The sequence below is a fragment of the Camelus dromedarius genome, chromosome 5 (assembly GCF_036321535.1).
Source record: "Camelus dromedarius isolate mCamDro1 chromosome 5, mCamDro1.pat, whole genome shotgun sequence".
Taxonomy (NCBI): domain Eukaryota; kingdom Metazoa; phylum Chordata; class Mammalia; order Artiodactyla; family Camelidae; genus Camelus; species Camelus dromedarius.
This window is the reverse complement of record NC_087440.1, coordinates 30,597,139-30,617,241: the sequence shown is the minus strand read 5'-3', so window position 1 is coordinate 30,617,241 and position 20,103 is coordinate 30,597,139. Positions and strand designations below refer to the sequence as shown.

Here is a 20,103-nt window from a genome sequence, read left to right as displayed (position 1 = left end):
ATTCCATAAGTTTATGTTTATGTCTCAGACTCATGTACCATCTCCACTTGGTTGTCTAATAGGAATCTCCAATGTAGCATGACCAAAATGGAACTTTTAATTTCCACCCTAATAAAAACTTCTCCCTTGGTCTTTCAAATTTCAATTAATGGTACCACCATTTATACAACAAAAAAGTTAGTATTACAGACAAACTCCTTGATCAAAATAAATGTTCATAACTGTCATAAGAAGAAACAAAAAATGTAAAAAAAAAACCCTGTGTTTTTTAAAGAAAATAAATTTCTAATTTAAAACTTTTCTACAAAGAAAACTTCAGGCCCAGATATCTTCTGTTCAGGTTACTATTGCTACGTACTTAACTATCCTTAACTCAGTGGTATAAACAACAACATTTTTATTATGCGTATGTATTCAGTAAGTCCAGAATTCAGATTGGGTACAGTGGGGATAGTTTATCTCTGCTTCGTGATGTTTTAGTCAGAAAGACTCCAATGGTGTGACTTGAAAGGCGGAGGGCTGGGTTTATCTGACGTTTCCTTCACTCACTTATCTGGTGCCTAGACTAGATTGTCTCAAAGGCTGAACACAGGTGCGACTGTCAATTGGAGTGTCTGTACATCACTTTTCTCCTGGTTGGGGCTGTCACACATGGTTGTTGAGTTCTGAGAGGAAGCTACCCAAGAGGGAGAATTCCAAAAGGATCAGGTGGAAGCTGCATGGCCTTTTCTGGTTTATTCTCAGAAGTTACACAGCATCATTTCTGCTGCATTATGTTGGTCATAACTAAGTCACTAAGACTAGATCACAGTCAACAGGAGGGGAGATAGCAGCTTTCTTCTCAGTGGAAAAGTGTCAAACAATTTGTGACATGTCTAAAAACTCTCAGTTTCACTAATACATTCCATTAAACATTTAAATAATAATAAAAATATTACACAAACTCTGAAAACAGAGGAGCAAACATTTCCCAATTCATTTTATGAGGCCAACATGACTGATGCCCAATCCAGACAAAGACATCATTATAAAATAAAATTTCAGACCAATAACCACAACATAGATTCAAACATTCTTCACAACACAGTGATAAGTGAAAAGAACAATCTGTAATGTATGAAAAGAAAAACCCATTATGACCACATGAAGCTTATCCCAACAAAGCAGAGTTCAATTAATATTTGAAAATCAGCATAATTCATCACATTAACAGGATTAAGAAGAAAAAAGTATATAATCATTTCAATAAATGCAGAAAAGACATTTGATAAAACCTGATACTCACTCATGTTAAAACTCTCAGCTAACTATATAAAGAAGAAAGTTTCCTCATGTTCACAAAGAACATTTAGGAAAAGCCTACAGTTAACATCATACTTGATGGTGAAAGACTGAAAACTTCCCCCTCCTATCAGGAACAATGCTACTCAAATCACTGCTACTAAAACACTGTACTGGAAGACCTGGTCAGTACAATAAGGAAAGAAAAATAAATAAATGTCACACAGATTGGAAAAGGAATAAAACTGTCTTTTTTGCAGATAACATCATCATAAATGTAAAACCCTAAGGAACCACCAGAACTTATAAGTGAATTTAGTGATGTCACAAGATACAAAGTTGATGTACAATTGACCTTTGAACAATGAGAAGATTAATCTGCATGTAATTTATAGCTGGGCCTCTGTACCTGTAGTTCCTCTGCAGTTTTGGATTCAACCAACCATGTACTGCATAGTACTTAGTATTTACTATTGAAAAATATCCACTTATAAGTGGTCCCATGCAATTCAAATCCACATTGTTCAAGGACCAACTGTACATAAATTAATTGTATTTCTACACGCTACCAATAAACAATTGAAAATTAAATTGACAATAACATCAACAAATATAGAATACTTAGGAACAAGTTTAATTTAATATATGTTATTATAAATGAAGATGACTAACATTGCTGAGAAAAATTTAAGGAAATCTAAATAAATAAATGGGTATGCCAAGTTCATGGATTGAGAGGTTGCATATCATTAAGATGTCAATTTTTTTCCAAAATTGATTTATAGATTTAATGCAATCCTAGCCTAAGTTCTAATATTGTTCTTTAGACACATACAACTTTGTATAAACATTTATATGAAAATACAAAGGATCTGCAATACCAAAACAATTTTGAAAAAGAAAAAATTTGAGGGCTCATGCTACATGACATCAATATTAGTAAATATTGAAGCTTTATGTTAATAAAGCTAGAGTAACCAATTCAATGTTCTATTGATTTAAATATACACATACAGGTCAATGGAACAGAATAAAGAATCCAAAAATAAATTCACACTTAAAGGGTCAACTGACTCTTACCAAAGGTACCAGAGTATCTCAATGGGGAAAAAAGACTTTTCAAATGGTGCTGGATCAACTAAATAGATTGAAAAAATGAATCTCAACACAAATCTTTTATAATACATAGCAAAGTAAACTTAAAATGGATCACAGACCTAAACTTTAAAGCTGAAACTATGAAACTTCTAGAAGAAATCAGACCTCTGGATGCTTGGTTGGGGGTAAAGTGATTGACTGGGAAGGGGCTGAAGAAAATTTTGAAGGTGATAGAAATGTTCTATATCTTGTTTAGGGAGGCAGTTACTTAGGGTACCTATGTCAAGTTTTATCAAGCTGTACAATTTTAAAAAACTGTATTTTATGTGATTAATTTCTACCTCAATAAATTTTATTTTACCTTAAGTTCTAATACATCTCCATCTTGATTTTGTCTAAATAAGTACTACCAAAAGTACAAAATAGATGTAGAAATAAATGAAAGAATCACTTTCAAAGTAAGAAAATTTAATTCAATATAAGTAAAGGCTCAGCTAAACAATGTTATTTGAAAACAACATTGAAACCACTATAATGTATAAACCAGATATGATGTACAGCTTTCCAGAGGCAACACCTACAGAACAGTACAATAAAAAAGTAGTTCTCTCACAACTTGACCTGTTCCTGAAACTGAGTCTGTGCCCCCAAAGCATGTGTTTTACTAGTGAAACGAAAAGTCTGTTCAAATCTTTTCCAGATCTTTTTCTGTTCCACCATGATCTTTTCCCTATTTAAATAATAGTTAATAAGTTCCTCTCTTTAATGCAGAAGTCTACCCTGCTCTGTGCCATTTAATCTGATGATTTTGATTCCTTATTTTGCTGTCTCACTGAAGATATGACCATAATTATATCTGTAATTCCAAGCCCATCATGTGCAAAATTTCATGAAAAAACTTGTCTCTGTCTGAGATGCTTCATGGCACTTTTTACCTCCCCATTCCTCAAGGTGTAAATGAGGGGATTCAGCACAGGGGTGACCACCGTGTAGAAGACAGATACCACCTTGTCAATGGAGAAGCTGGTGTCTGGCCGAGTGTAGATGAAAATACATGGTCCAAAGAAGAGGGTAACCACCATGAAGTGGGCTGAGCAGGTAGACAAGGCTTTCCTGCGCCCTTCAGCTGACTGTTTCCTAAGAGAAACCAAGATGGCCGTGTAGGAAGTGACCAAAGCCAGGAAACAGGCGAGGGAGATGGTTCCACTATTGGATACAATCAGCATTCCTGTGAGGTATGTATCTGTGCAGGCCAGCTTGATGACAGGAGGAACATCACAGAAGTAGCTGTCAATCATGTTGGGACCACAGTAAGGTAGACGGATGGTCAAGAAGGTCTGCACCAGTGAGTGAACAGTACCGCCCAACCAGAGAGCAAAGACAAGCTGTACACAGACCTTCATGTTCATCACATTGGGGTAGTGTAATGGAGCACAGATGGCTACATAACGATCATAGGCCATAATGGTCAGCAGAAAGATCTCAGCACAGGCAAACAGATGTAGGAAGAAGAGCTGTGCAATGCAGTTGTCAAAGGAAATGGTCTTTCTCTCTAAAAGCAAACCCTCTAGCATCTTGGGCACAGTGACAGATGAGTGGCAGATGTCAACAAAGGACAGATTACTCAAGAAGAAATACATGGGTGTATGAAGACATGGAGTAAAGACTATGATACTCATGACGAGAATGTTCCCCAAAAGGGTTAGTACGTACATGACTGAGAATGCCATGAAAAATAGTATCTGGAGCACCCAGTTATCAGTGAGTCCCAAGAAGACAAATTCAGTCACTCTTGTTTGGTTTAGAGCGTCCATTCAATGAGCTTCCAAAAGACCCTGGGGGAAAAAAACATGAAAGCTAATTTACCTTTAATATTGTAGACTGGAACTAATTGCAGTGACTCTGCATTCCTGTCTGAGTTGCTTATTTATTATCAGGGCCTACAGAATATAAGAGCTTTAATATTTTAATCTACTAATAGATCAAAAGACTACTTTCTTTTTTTTTAATCAAATAACAAAAAATTAATTTTTACCATAACACCATCAGGATCTGGTTTCACATTTCTTTTTTTTTTAATTGTGTTATAGTCAGTTTAAAAAGTTGTGTCAATTTCCAGTGTAGAGCACAATTTTTCAGTTATACGTGAACATACATATATTCATTGTCGCATTCTTTTTCGCTGTGAGCCACCACAAGATCTTGCATATATTCACCTGTGCTATACAGTATAATCTTGTTTATCTATTCTACATATGCCTGTCAGTATCTACAAATTTCGAACTCCCAGTCTGTCCCTTCCCACCCCTCTCCCGCCTGGCAACCACAAGTTTGTATTCTATGTCTATGAGTCTGTTTCTGTTTTGTATTTATGTTCATTTGAAAAGACTATTTTCTTAATAAATGGAGGGTTGACAAATTAATCATGGAGGTAATATGGGAGTAGGATGCCCACATTCTACTATGAACACTGAAGAAAATTAGGAAAGAGGAGTACCTATTCTTTCTGATATATTAACAAGTTCCTCTTTTAGAAGTACTTGTAGCTTTTTAGCAAGGAGCTCAGTGGTGGAAATAAATTTTTTTAAAGCATCTATTCTGTCCAGGCTCTTCTTCAAAACTCCCTGATGCTCAGGAAATCATAGTGGTTGTGCTTTTTTCTAATACCAACAATGATTTGTCATGGAGTCTTTCCTAGAATAACAAAGGTTTGATGGAATATTACAAACAGAAGCTGTTAAAACCCACAAAGAAACCAGCAAGACTTGATGTTAAAAAGAACGATGAGTGAAAAGAACAAGAAAAATTACAAGGTATAGCCATGCCTACCAGATGCTTTCTCACATCCTTCCCAGCTACCATCATCACCATAGCTTCACAGAGAGCTTGAGACTTGAAGAACTGAGAACCTCCACATACATATGTATTAATAGGGTACAAATGCTGACTTTCAAGTCCTCCATTATGCCTTCCTTTGTTCACTTTCCAAGCCTCTACTTCATTCGCTTTCCTCTCTAGGTCTCCGATATCTTCCAACTCTAACTCACTGAACCTAGACTTCTGGTCTTTACTTCTCTTGATTCACCCTTATACCTTTGACACCACATCCATCTTGACATCATACTTTTATATACATTCTCATTAGGAAAGCCACATAGCTACATAACGGAAAATGGAGTGGGAAGAATACCCATAATCCCATAACCTAACTTAATTGCTATTATCATACTATTGTTGTCTTTGTTTTAATTTTATTGAAAACATATAATTCTACATTCTATTTTTCTCTCGGTATTATAAGCGTATAGCTGAATGACATGTCATCACATACATGTATCAAACTGTATGTAAACATCTTTTGAGGCCATCCATGATGTCTCCAGTTTTTCACTATTAAAAATAATAGCACAATCTATTTTCAATGTAGCAGTGAGGAATCTCATTAAAATGTAGGTCAGATCCACCAATCAAGGATTTCCAGTGGTTCCCCATCTCACATCTCGTAAAAGTGAAATCTCTACAGTAACTTACAAGACCCTAAATGATACAGCTCTCCATAGACACTCTAACCTTATTTCCTACCACCCTCTCCTTCATTCACTCAGCTCCGGTCATATCAACGTCCGTGTTATTCTTCAAATACTCTGAACACATTGACACCTGAAGGCCTTTGCACTGGTTGCTTCCTCTTCTTGGAACCTCTCCCCTCAGATCTCATAGTCAATCCCTCACTCACTTAATGTCTTTGTTCAAATATTACCTTCTCAATGAGGCTTATGCTGATGATCCTATAGAAAACAAATTCACCCGGAATCCCCAGCACTCCTGACTCCTTTCATCCATATCTACTTTTTTACTTTTTGAAAGCATTGATCCCTCTCTAACACACTATATAATTTACTTATTTATTTAGTCTATTGTTTATTATTGTCTGTCTCCTGCTGCTAGAATGTAAACTCCATAAAGGCAAGAACTTTTGTATGCTTTGTTCAATGAAGTATCCAATATATCTAAGAAAGTACACAGAACATAGTATTAGCTTGATAAATAACTTTTGCATGGTTATAACCTCTCCAATATTTTTAATCATTCTTTCAGAAATTGATTATTAGAAATGAATTTACTAGCTCAACAGTTATGACTCAAAATACAGTGTTGTCTACGACTGAATTATTGTACTGAAGCTGCACACCAGAAATTAACACAACACTGTAAATTGACTGTACTTCAATAAAATATATATATAAACTCAAAAAAATACAGTATTGCTGAAGTGCTTTCCAAAATGTTAGTTGGGTTGGGTTAATTTACTCATGGTCACTCGGCAATTGGTTGAAATGGGATTTGAATTTTCCAAAGCCTGCACTCTGAGCCACCGGGCCATGCTGCTTAAAAGAGATTGAACCAAAAGAAGCATAAAGTGGCCTCTGAGGAGCAAGGAAATGCAACTTGAAGGAAGGGGAATATCTTGTTCATTTTTTTAGCCACATAGCAAATTATGTAGCACAAAGGAGGAACTCACCAAATACTTCATGAATTAATTTAAAAGAATATTTTTAAAGTAACATTGCAGGTAAGGAACATGAAAAGTCTCAAAATTTGGGGAGAAGTTGATCTGTGCATTAAAATAATTGTCCAGATTTTTGAACAGTAGAAATCTTATCTAAAAAGTGGCAACTGGACTAGAAGGACCAAAATCCCCACTGGACATCAGTATTGTTACATTGGTATGTATTGTGTACACTGGTATTCTTCATAAAGAACTGAAGAACAATGAAAATCTGTCCCTTTCTACCCTTTGCCTGCCCTTCTACCTTTCTCCCAAGAACTCTGCAATTCCCACACTAGCTCAGCAGTGTAGACAGTAACAACTCTCCCATGAAAATGAAATCACTCCTCTGAAGAGTATGGTAAATTGCGGGGGATCAAATGTGGTGAGCAGCAGAGTCTCATTTACCTCCCAAATCCCCAATTTCAGCCTAGTTATTTTTGCTCTTTGCTCAGAGATACGCCAAGCCCTATCTTTCTCTGCCTCTTCTATCTTGGTTTACACCTGGTCTCTGTTTCAGCACTGCAGGATCAACCCTTGGCAAAGACATGCTTAGAGAAGGCTTCCTTTGCAAGAGGAACCTGAGTTCCATCCTAATAGACCATCATCATCTTAGCTTCCAATGAATTTGTAAAATCCTGAGTTGCCAAGATCTTGCTGAGAAGGATCTTGTGTGAGAGAACTACCCTGTCAGTTGAACGCCAAGGGCTTAAACCCTAAAGAAAAGATAAGGTGGAAGTTCATAAGGACACACAAACTTCGACAGCTTTATTTCTCTAATAAAATGGAATGTAGTTAAGGTTCAGAGAAGTTTTGTGGCTTGCCCTGCTTTTGCATGGCAGAATTGGAACTCTGTCCCAGTTCCCCTGCCCTTAGATTTTTCCACTACTCAGCAGTTGCCTAAAGAGAGCTGAGCTAGACTAACTCCTAAATCTTTTCATATATTATACTAAGCTTCTTTTTCAAAGATTTTATTCTTCACAGTATATTGTATTGTTTTTTAAAGATTTGATTCTTCACAGTATATTAGAATATCATCTCTCTGGTCATCAATCAAAACAGGAAAAGAAACCTCTGAGAAAGAAGCTGCTCTGTGGTTTTAAAAGTAAGGATTGTTTAAGGTGAGAACCAGTGGTGTCCTCCTCTGCACACAGAGAAAGCACTCAACAGCACTCCTTCACACATTACAGGGATACATAGTCATGGTTAGTTACGTCCCAAAGAGTGAAATTGGGTAGGGAAGCCCAGGGGAGCAGAGCTATCATGCCTCAGCTGTCATCTTCCGTATCTTCTCCACAATAGCCCAAATCTAACCAATATGCTGACTTTCAGAGCACAGAAAAAAAAGGCTTTCTCTGGTGGTAATAAGGACTCTTTTGCTTAGACAAACAAGTAAAGACTGAATGGTCATCTGCCAGTAGAAGAGACTCATTCTTTCTTCGGATGGTTGTATTATATTCAACTATCACTCTGTGAACCTTTGTAGTGCCTGGCCAGGAGCTGCGCTAGAGATTCCAATACAAAGAGGCAGAGGGAAATGATGGTCTTGATCCCTCCCAATCCCCAAATTCCGTAATTCTTTCACTCTTTTGATAACTAGAAAAAGAAACAGGTACTGTGGCAAACTCTAAAACATGACAAGGCATAACCCCATACATTCTGAGGACTCCTGGAGGTGTGTGTATTAGTGGCGGGGGGCGGGGGGGGGGGGTCGGTGCCTTTGTAGAAAGCAATGCATTGAAAAACTATACTGAGTTCTGAGATACAAGAAAGGTTAAAATAGTTCTCATAAGTTAAAAGGCCTTCTATTAAACTTCTAAACACCACATACTTATGCAACATATGAAACAAGTGATGGAGATTGGGTCTTGCTCAGTCCCATGTGCACATGTGCATACCCACAAAATGCAAGTAAAGAAGTGATAAAACTTACCAGTTTTTTCCAACTATGCAGGGGAAACTTATCTAATTGTTGTAATATTCTTTCATCCACTTCTTTCATAATTTCTTTTGAAATGAAACGGAAAGAAAACAAAATATTTTTTAAAAACCCAAAATAAAACACATTCTGATTTGGACAGTAGTAACTGGTTTTCTATTTAGTTTCACCATTGTGATGTTAGTCTCTGGATTTGTTAATCTTTTTCTTTCTCTGTGAATTTTGCATTTGTCCTTTTCAATATTTCTGCCTTCTTCTGGGCAAGTAAAGAAGAGATAAGCCTACTTGCCATTCCACTGTAATCATCAACTACCATTAGAACTGTACCTGAACAGGTTCCAAAATCTGTTACTCAAAGACCAATAACTCATTCAACAAACATTTATTATAGAAAGTGTTTATTTTTAATTAAAATAAATAAATTGCATACTTTATGAGATATGATCTGATACTAACATGAAGCTTAAAATTTTGTGTCAGGAAAATATAAAAGTGTTTTGATTGTGGTAATCATGTCACAACAGATATGTATATAAAAATCATCACATTGTCACTTTAAATATATATAAAATTTTTATTTGTCAATTATAATTCAATAAACCTGGGGGGACAGTTTTTAGGGAGTTGTGTCAAATCAAACCCAATTAGTCTTGAGGTCTATTGTTGTCCCACTGAACCAAACAACATCAACCAGTGAAGACCTATTTTGTGAGTCAATATATTTAAAAATTCGGATTCTGCTTCTTTCTATTCTTTTAACCAATTCATCTATCATATCTCTGGTACACAAGGGCAAGTCACTTGACTTTATTTTCATGATCTGGAAAGTAGGTAATAATTTTATTATTTTACTTATTGTGATGATTAATTTTTTGTGTCGACTCGGCTAAGCCATAGTACCCAGTCAGATACTGGCCTAGATGTTGTGAAGGTGTTTTTCAGATGTGATTAACATCTAAATCAGTAGGCTCTGAGTGAAACAGATTACCCTTTATAATGTAGGTAGGCCTAATACAACCAGTGGAAGACCTTAAAAGAAAAGATTAAGATCTCCAGAAGGAATTCAGCCTCTGGACTGTCCTTAAACTGCAAGACTGACTCCTACTAGAGTTTCAGCCTGCTGGCCTGCCCTTTAGACTTCAGATTTGTCAGGTCTCACAATCTCATGAGACAGTTCCTTAAAATTAATCTCTCTCTCCCTCTTTATATATATATATATAATTTATTTCAATCAGTAGATGATAGATAATAAATATGAAGAAAGAGAAAGAGAGAGAGATCCTATTGGTTATGTTTCTTTGAAGAACACTAATTACCTTCCTTGCAATGATCTGAAAGGTGGGAATGTGACTTAAGTTTAGGAAAGTTTAGATATACAGGAAGACCACTGTTCAATTATCAGGAGTTAAACTTCTCTTGAAGATTTTATTATCCACTCTCTCCCTCCCTCAACATCTACCTTAAATAAGTAACAATAATCATCGTCACTTTATAGAAGTGAGGCAGAAAGAGAAGAGGAAAACTCAGTGTCATAAATCAAATCAATCAACCTAGTAGCTCTATTAAACTCTAGCTCTCCTTTAAAGGCCAAAGCAATATTCAATGAATAATCAGTAACTTTTATTTATAGACTTATCTTGCTTGTTTAAAACAGATTTTCCACTGACATCAAACATCAAACACTTACCATCTACTCCTGTACCTTCTCTAATGATTCAATTCTCCTCTCATACCCTATTACAGAAGCCTAGGATGTTAAATCATATAGCACAAAATTCTGCACAGGGAGAATTTCAGGCTTGACATCTTTGAGATTTTTATCTACCTGATACAGGATTTTTGAAGTGATCATCGCATGACTATAACTGAACTTGCCATCAATGGAAACTCAGGGGTATTATTAAAAGTTTTCCACTTCAGTGAATTTCCTGTTATTAGGCTAATTCATTTAGCAGCTTAATAAGTGGGCAATAAAACCAGCAGCCTCTAAGTATGGAAGAGTTCCAAATCTTTGGCAATTAGCATAATATCAGTTTTACTTAGCCATGTACTAACCCCTGCAATACACACGAGGGAGTCAAAGTCCACTGACAAGTGAAAGCTCACGCATGAGTACTAAGTAATTAGTATCAATCCATACGCTCCCAAAATGACCAATAAGCAGCCTGGAACTTGGTTTCCAGAAGTATCTGACTCAGCACTTCCTCATTTGTCTTTTCTATTGCTTGAGTGAGAGCTCAGAGAAAAAATATAATCCATGCTTTATAGATTGCCTATGTGAGGTAACCTTTTTAAATACAGCAAAAATATCAAGATATTTTGTAACCAGCTAATTTTTAAATTCCCTTAAGACAATTTTGACTATTCAAAGCAAAAATACAATACAATACAATACAATACAATAGCCAAGATATGTTAACACCTAAGTGTCCACCAACAGATGAATGGATAAAGAACATGGTGGGGGGAGGTGTGTGTATATAAATATATATATGTGTGTGTGTGTGTATATATATATATATACACATATATACATATGTATATGTATCTTCAGTGAAATATTATTCAGCCATAAAAAGAATTAAATCTTGCCATTTGCAACAACATGGATGGACCCTGAGGGCATTGTTCTAAGTGAAGTTAGTGAGACAGAGAGAGACAAATACAAAAATGATCCCACTTATATCTGGAACCTAACACACACTCTCATACACAGAACCAAGCTCATGGATACAAAGAATACATTGGTGGCTGCCAAAGGTAGAGAGTGGGTAAAATGCGTGAGGGGATCAAAAGTACAACTTCCAGTTAGAAAATAAATAAGCCATGGGATGTAATGTACAATATGCTGACTATAGTTAATACTATTGTATTGCATATTTGAAAGTTGCTAAAAGAGTAAATCTTAAAAGTTCTTATCACAAGGGAAAAAATCTGTAACTGTGCATGGTGATGGGTGTTGACTTATTTTGGTGATTATTTTGCAATTTATACAAATGTCAAATCATTTAAGTGTTGTACACCTAAAACTAATCTGTTGTATGTCAACTGTACCTCAAAAAAAAAAAAAAGAAAAGAAAATGGATGCATTTTATTGTTTGTAAGTTGTACCTAAATAAGTTTCATTTTTAAAACAATACAGTGTTCAAATTTAAAAGCAAACAGGAAAATAGATCTCAACACAGATCTCACAAGCTAAGAGGAGGAGTATCCACATCTTCTAACATATAACTCCCGTGCTTAAAATGCCTTTCCAGTACTGATCTGTGATTGAAATTTCCTATTTATTATTTAAAATTTCCTATTTTTTTGAAACTGAGTAATCTTGTGTAGAGTATTAGAAACTGCCTCATTGAAAACAAAGACACTTTACATTAAATAAGAAACCCGTCTACAGGCAGTATCAGCCACATTTATAAAATAGTACAATACACCCTGTGACCAAAACACAACATGAAAATTGCTCCTAGCACTTGATAATCACAGAGTAGAATTTTGCTACATGAGAGCAAAATAGAAGGTGAAAAGGAGGAAATTAAAGTGAGGAGGAAGACGGATTCTCTTGGTTCACTTTTGGTTTCAGGGCTGATTGGACAATAAGCCCAGTCTGTAATAAAATCCATCTCCGTTGGTGGTGTGGTTGGCCTCGAAGAACCAGTTTCTGTGACTCACAGAGAGTGTGATCTCAACTTATGTATAATTTCAACAGTATTCATGGCATTGGGAAGATCCTTTTTGTTGGCAAACACTAATAAACAGTATCCCTGAATTCAACTTCTGCCAGCCTCATCAAGAGCTTTTCACAGGGCTCACTGACACAATTCCTGTTGTTACTCAACCACAAACAGCAAATCGTGCGAGTTCTGGGAAGCTGTAATCCCAAATGCTGAATCCTGTCCTGATCACCTGCATCCCACACAGTGACACTGATATTTTTCTCCTCTACAGTTTTCATAAAGTAGAAATAGTAGTTGCTACCTCAGCAAGTTCCAATTTGTACAAGAGTTGTCTTTCCTCTAGATCAACCATGAAAATGTACGTTTAGTGTTTGTTTAAAAGACCCTTAAAGAGGTCAGCCAACACATCGGCCATGTTTGTAAATAGAGATACTCATCACTGGCCAGAGAAAGTCTAATGGCTGCATTTGCTCTTTCTGATATTTCTGCTCTGAGCCCAGGCATTAATTTCTAGAATTTCCCTGTAATATCTGCTAAGGCACTAGGTTAGGAATGACCTGAGGAATTGGAGTGCTTTTCTTCACTGGTTATTATATGACGGTATGTCTTTCACAGGTTGACTATATTGGTCCAGGAACCTAAAAGGGGCGGAAATAGGAGTCTCCTCCTGTCATGAAGCCCAGTTCCCCAATTAGGTGATTCATCCTTCTTATTCCTGCACCTCAAGACCTGTGTAAAGACCCTGATTTCTAGGGATGGAGGAGGAAAGCTTCTACCAAAGGACAAAGTTGAAGCTCCTCTAAACCTGAAACTATAACAGATTCCTGATCATTTTGGGCTCCTCGTGCCAATAAACCAGTAGGCAAAGAAAAGTGAAATTATACTAGCAAAGACTTCCTGTACTGCCAAGATCAAGTAGCCCCATTCCCCCTAGATTCTCCCTCTTACAACTAATAAACCCTAGACATAAAACACAAATAGAATAGAAAGTGTCTGGAAGGTGAAAAGAAGAAGGTGGGCTGCCCGGGGACCTCAGAATTTGGAGAATAACACTACCAGTGCAATTCCTGGGTTTCCTTATTGCCTCGCATACATGCCAGACAGGGCCTTGCAGAACCCTCCAACCCAGAGCCACCAACAGACACAAACCAAAAAAAAATGCTCCAAGAAAAGTCTGTTCCTCCTAGCCAGAGGACAGGGAAAAGTGTAGTGGCCGAACAACAGAAAATACTTTGGGTGGAAGACTCCAGCCGAACAATGGACGAACCACACTTCCGAGTCTCAGCCAGTGATAAGGGAAATTGATCTCCCACTCCACTCTCCTTCCTCATGGAAGCAGGTGATGCACCCTGATGTCGCCACCTGGTAGTGTCAGCAGGATGAGCGGGAAGCTGGTCTTCCATACCCAACCTGACAGAAGCAGGTAGTGCTCTCATTCCTTGGCCAGGTAGCATCCATCAAGTCCAGCAATGAGCTGAGCCCCCACCCCCACCTGGCAACAATGATGTGGGATGAGATGGTGTGAACTGGGGTGATCAGACGCAGCGTCCCCCCTACCCCAGTGTCAGCAGTGTCCAGTGAGGAGCTGAACCTCCACACCCACCCGGCAGCAGTGTAACTGAACAGGGTGGTGGGAGGCAGGGCTAATCAGCACTCCTGTTCTCACCCCAGGTATCAGCAAGGCCCAGTGGGGAGCCCCTGCTTAACTCACAAAAGGTACACACCCAGGAAATAGAACTTCTCACTGTTGTGGTTGTCTTTGTGTTCTGATGCAGCTGAAAAGGCCTCACGGTCACTGTGTCTATCACAGCACAGAGATAAGAGGCAGAGTCTTCTGTACGGAGCTCCTTCAAAAGGAGGTAACTGTGTGCATCAGAGCGACTAAGGAAAGAAGAAAAACGACCTCTCCTCTCCCAACCATCCAGAACATTGTAGGAGAGAAACACCGGTGCTCTGCCATCATGTTGCTGGTACCAGGACAGCCCATCGAACCTAGATGTCTGGTACGTGCAGTTGACCTGGACAAACTCTCCTTCCATAGCCATCAAGTCAGTGGGCTGCTGAACGCCTTGTCCCACAGTGCCTGTGAGAAGACACATGACCATTACCATGACTGCACTCCTAGAAACCACATCTTTATTAAAAAGGACTGTTTCCACGTGGTCACAAAAAACTACCATTGAGGGAGCTCCTTAGATAGAAATAAACGGTGGTAGAATGAGGAGGATGAGGACGAGGACAGGAAAAGGACAATTAGCATCACATGGGGAAAATATATACAAGGAAAGACTCTCACTACAAATATCAGATGTTGCAATCATTTCAGCTGGAAGAAAATTATTTTTAAAGTTCCTGGCAACATTTGGTAATAACTTAAGACTCACCTCCCACTGTCAGGGAAACATAAAGAAGGAAAAATCCCCACATCTGCTGTAGGACACCAAGAGCCAGAAACTGCATCCTCGGTGTCTGAGCCACTGGGGCCAGCAGAAGGTAGACGCCCTCCCTGTGGCTGAGAGAGGAAGTCTCAGTCTGGATGCAAAGCCCAGAAGAAACACAGGGGAGGAGATCCTTTCTTGAAGGGGTGACTTTAAGCTTCCACAGGAGCAGCCATGGGTTCCTTTACAGGAGCGTCTTCACATGAACATTTTCTACTGATGAATCCACAGGTTTTGATCCATATGATTCTGTGAACACTGAACAATTGAAACGTGTGTAAAGAACAGAGATGACAAATGAGAAGAATCACATACGTCAAAGGCAGAAGGGGTCAATTTGACAATACTAAGAGTCTGTGTTTCTCAAGGCATGAGAAAATGAAAACAGGCATGCGTGTGTGTGTGTGTGTGTGTGTGTGTGTGTGTGTGTGTGTGTTTGATGGTGGTGGTGGTGGTGGTGATGGTGGTGATATCTGTGACAGTACAAAAGAGATAGAAAAGTTTTTCTACTATCTAAATTTATCTCCCGACAGGCAATCAGATATTTTGAAAAGATCTAAAGAAATACAATATATCTGTCTATACATTTGTATGAATACAGAGGAAGAAATGGCAAAGCAAAGGAAACTATTCACTTTAGTTACTTCAGAAGGTTGGGATTAAAAGTAAATGGTTAGAATATTAGCCTTTTCTTATACATTTCTGTTTTGTTTGACTTGTAATTTTTAATGTAATAAAGTGAGAACTTGAAAGAAAGAAATGCAAGAGAGAAAGGAGAAAGAGAAGACTAGAACAGAAGGAAAAGGGGAGGGAGGAAGGAAGAAAGGGGAAAGATTTGAGAGAGAGAAGAAAAGACAGAAAGACAGAAAAGAGAGAGGAAGGGAGGGAGGTAAAGAGAGAAGTGGGGAGGGAGGGAGGAAGAAAGAAAGGTGAAAAGCTATATTTCAAACTATTTCCAGGGGGAGGGTATAGCTCAGTGGTAGAGTGCATTCTTATCATGCACAAGGTCCCAGGTTCAATCCCCGGTGCCTCCATTAAAATAAATAAATAAATCTAATTACCTCCCCTCCCCCCCAAAAGTTTTTTAATTTAAAAAAAGAAAACTACTTCCCAATTGTCACAAAAGAAAATTATCTCTTCTGACGCACAGTTTTCCCAAGTAATGTACCCCTCACATACAGTATCTTTGCCAAAGGATTTTATATCTCTCATGAGCCTCCTGGATTTATGATTTTTACTCTGTGTAGCAGACACAGCAGTTGGCTCTAATAAAGATAATACTGTCATCTTGTGGCCAGATGTAGCACTGCAACTTCACACACACACACACACACACACACACACACACACACACACACACACACACACACAAAACGCTAAACATCTTCCTCAGTAATTTAGAATTAAAAGGAATCTTAGAAATCATCCAGTCTTTGTCCAGCTCTGTCATTTTACAATGGAGACTCCTGAAACTTATATCACACTCTAGGCTTCATGTCTTCATTTCTAGTCAGTTCCTCAGTATACTCAGGTTAACATAAATCTTTGTAAAACAAATAAATGAATACCCAAAACTGCCTATCCCCGAACATGCATGTGAGAATCAACTTAATATTAAATCAACTCCTGGTAACTTTAAATTTGATGTTCATATTTCAAAGCACAGCTTTTTTTCCTGCCCACTGCATTTAATATGTGTGGCAGTTTCTCCTATTCATTCTTTCAAAACTATTTATTGAGAACCTTGTATATGCCAGGCAGCATGCCAATGTTGGGGATCCCTTGTGAGCAAAAACCCCTCTGCTCAAGGAGCCTACATTCTAGTGAAGAAAGACAAACAATAAACAAGTAAAAGAGTAACTATCGTAAGTCAGATGGTGCCAAGTGCTCCTGAGAAAAATAAAACAGGGGTAAGGGAGGGTCAAGCAAGCCCTCAATGATGAGGTGACGTATGTATAGAAACCAGAAGAGATGACGGAGGAGCCTGATGGGCAAAGGGAGGGAATGTGGTCAACTGAGAACTCGTAACACCTCTAAAAACTGGATGCCATCCAAGACTACACTGTGGGGTTATTCCCCACAGCCCCCTTTCCAGAGATCTACCAGGAACATTTCCTGCTCTCTCTTTTTCAAAACAAAATAATGAGGATTTGGGGAGGGAAGCTCTCATTAGGAAAATACTTTAGTAAATTCCCCGGAGGTTAGGATTTTTCTTCAAATCTCTTGACAGTGCTGGGTTTTTTTTTCCTCTTATTCAGAGCAACAGACAACAGCTGATGAAAACCAATATAAAATACAACTCAAGAGATACAGAAGTCACACTTGCCAAAGAGCCCTGAAAGACAGGTGCTCTCAAAGGTCCTAAATATTTATTTGCCAGGGAAAACTCCTGAAAGAATCCTAAAGCTTTCCAAAAGACAGATGGGGGCCCTTTACAATGGGCTAGACTGAATCTCCGCAGGACATCGCTCTACATGCTGGACCATTCCACTCGAGGACAGCAAGCCTCCTCCACGATTTTGCAGCCTCTGTATGTGCGAGTCTAAGAGAGTAGACAAGCAGTCCTGAAACCAGCTCCGTTCAGAGTAAGACCACAAACTAACTTTGGAACTTTAAGGTTTTCTGTTATTTTTCCCAAAAATGTTCATTTCATCAGTCACTTCTCCATATTCCTCCTCAACTCTTTCTCAAACTGCTAGAATTAAGTTATTCTTTCCAAACTTAGGGAATTTTGTTGGAGGTTGGAAAAAAATGGTTCAAAAGAAAATGCTTTTTTTTTTTTTTTCCTCTCTGTCTCTCTCTCCGGCAGTGATAAAGTCATAGAGGTTGTGAAGAAAATCCTTTAGTAATTGTACAAACACAAACAAAACAGACTCTTAGCCTTACCTTTCTCCAGTGAAGAGGGCACAAAGTACCTTTCCTTAGGCAAGACTTTTAAACCTTTGGTAGAAGGACAAGAATCTCTTCTTCTGAAAAGAGCTGAAATATCTCTAGGTCATCCCAAACTCTCTACCCATTTCCCCTACTCTGCCCTTGCTCTACCAGGATGTCCAACTACTGAGTGAATGATGAAGGAAGGGGAATCTTCTTTCCAGCAACAGTTTTGGAGTGGGTCTTGTCCCGAGGGTAAGTATAGAAGTCTTTTAATCCTCTATGTTTGATACAACACTGGATCAGTCTTCATTCCTCCTCTTGAGGATTTCATAATTGTTCCCAATGGCCCAGGTCTCAAACTTCACCGTAGAAATCCAAAGTTTCAAATAGCTGGATGGATGGCTGCCCTCCTCTGAGAACTAAAATTGTTCTTAATTTTCTTGATACTCTTTAAGTCTGCCACTTCCTTTTCTTTGAATATCCTAAGTTTCCACAGCTGAAAAACAGGAGCAGACCTAAAACAAAAGGACACATAAAGCTACCAGAAAGGGAATAGCAGGGAGCAGGGAGGAGGGGGTGGCCAGGCTGCTCTCTCTCAAGAGATCTAATCCTTTATGAAACACATCCCTGTTTCTCCAAAATTCCACCTTCTGGAAATCTACTCTGCCCATCTCTGCACCACAGATTGCTGTCCTATGCAACCCTGAACACTACACCCCACGTCAAAACCACCATCCTCTCCTCAATCTGCCTGGAAAAGTTACCTGCCCTCAAATCCACCAGCTGTAACCCACCTTGGTTTCCTGGTCCAACTAGGCAGGACACCCAGAAGCTAGAAGGTAAAAAGGAGCTTTCTTCCAACAGGGCATCTGGGAGAAGTGGAACCACAGGTATGCATAACAAATGGGAAAAATGAAACTTTTCCATTTATCCAGCAGATAAATGAGGGAGAATCTTTTAACTATACATCAGTATGCATTGTGGAAATCCTCAAAATGATTCCCCCTGTGATACAGTTCTATCTGACTTGATAAATTGATTTTCATAAAACATTTCAGGAATATATCATTTGCCTAAGTGGAAACACACTGATATTATATGTCCATATTAATAAAAAAATTACTTTGGCTCATTATTAGTATTTTATACATAACCTTAATCCAACTCTCTATGTCTTCTCTATATTCTAGCCAAAGAAATAAGAACCAGTTTTCCCATTCATTTTCAAATAAATCAAGGTGTCTTCCTGAAACTCAGGCAGTAAAAATCTGATTTCTTCTTTCTCTGTGGGCAGAGGGCATGCTTAGTATTTTCATGGATCCTGAAGAGCGAGGTATATTAAGTCTTATTGTTACTATTAATAGCTCTTAACTGTTAATATGTGAATCAAGTTATTTTAGAAAATAACCAAGATAAAATCTCTTGGTGAATTTTCTGATAGAGATTAAGTGGTTAAATCTATTAATACTCACGTATAATTTATAATTAATCTGCTAACATTTTAATTGCTTCCTGAAAATAGACATTTCAGGGACAAAGTTACTTTATTGCTAAATGACATGTGACAGCATCTCAAACCCTAGTGTGGGAAGAAAAATCTTTTTCAAATAGCCTGCCTATTCAACAAAAGGAGTGAAACAAATGCATTTCATCCTTCTATTTTTTCTTCTTGTATGGACTAGGTACTTCAAATTCTTTCAAGGTCTTTAGAGAGAGTTACTGTATGGTAGACTGCAAGATACAGTAGGTCCTGGAACAACACAGGTTTGAATTGTGCAGGTCCACTTATACATGGAATTTTTCAATATAATACCTGTATTTTCAGTTTACAGAGATTTAAATTAACTAAGTAAGGAGGAAAGTTTGTGTTTCATTAGCGATCACAAAATGGGGAATTAAAATAACTAGGGTTTGAGTCCTAATTCTATACAAAGCTTCCTGCCCTTTGGTGACACGTTTATCAATTCCTTTTCTTTTGAGACAGAGGTAGCAATACTTGATATTTTTTACTCCACTGGGGTAGGTGCCTATAACCCCCATGTTGTTCAAGGGTCAACTATATATATATATATATACACACACACACATATATATATATGTACATGGTTACAAAATAAAGATCAAATCCTGCATTAATCAATGCTTTTATAATAAACAATAACAATTCCTCTGAAACACCTTTCCAAAAAATCCAATCCTAAACCAATGAACCACATAAATCAACCAATAAATGTAAATGATATCCTG

General features: G+C 37.9%; 1 protein-coding gene across 1 annotated transcript; it reads right to left on the bottom strand.

Moving 5' to 3' along the window:
• Positions 1 to 3,258: 3,258 nt before the first annotated feature.
• Positions 3,259 to 4,193, bottom strand: LOC105097609 (olfactory receptor 4E2). The gene has a single exon (XM_010990168.2). The coding sequence runs from the start codon at positions 4,191 to 4,193 to the stop codon at positions 3,267 to 3,269; it is 927 nt and encodes a 308-aa protein (XP_010988470.1). The 3' UTR covers positions 3,259 to 3,266.
• Positions 4,194 to 20,103: the final 15,910 nt, after the last annotated feature.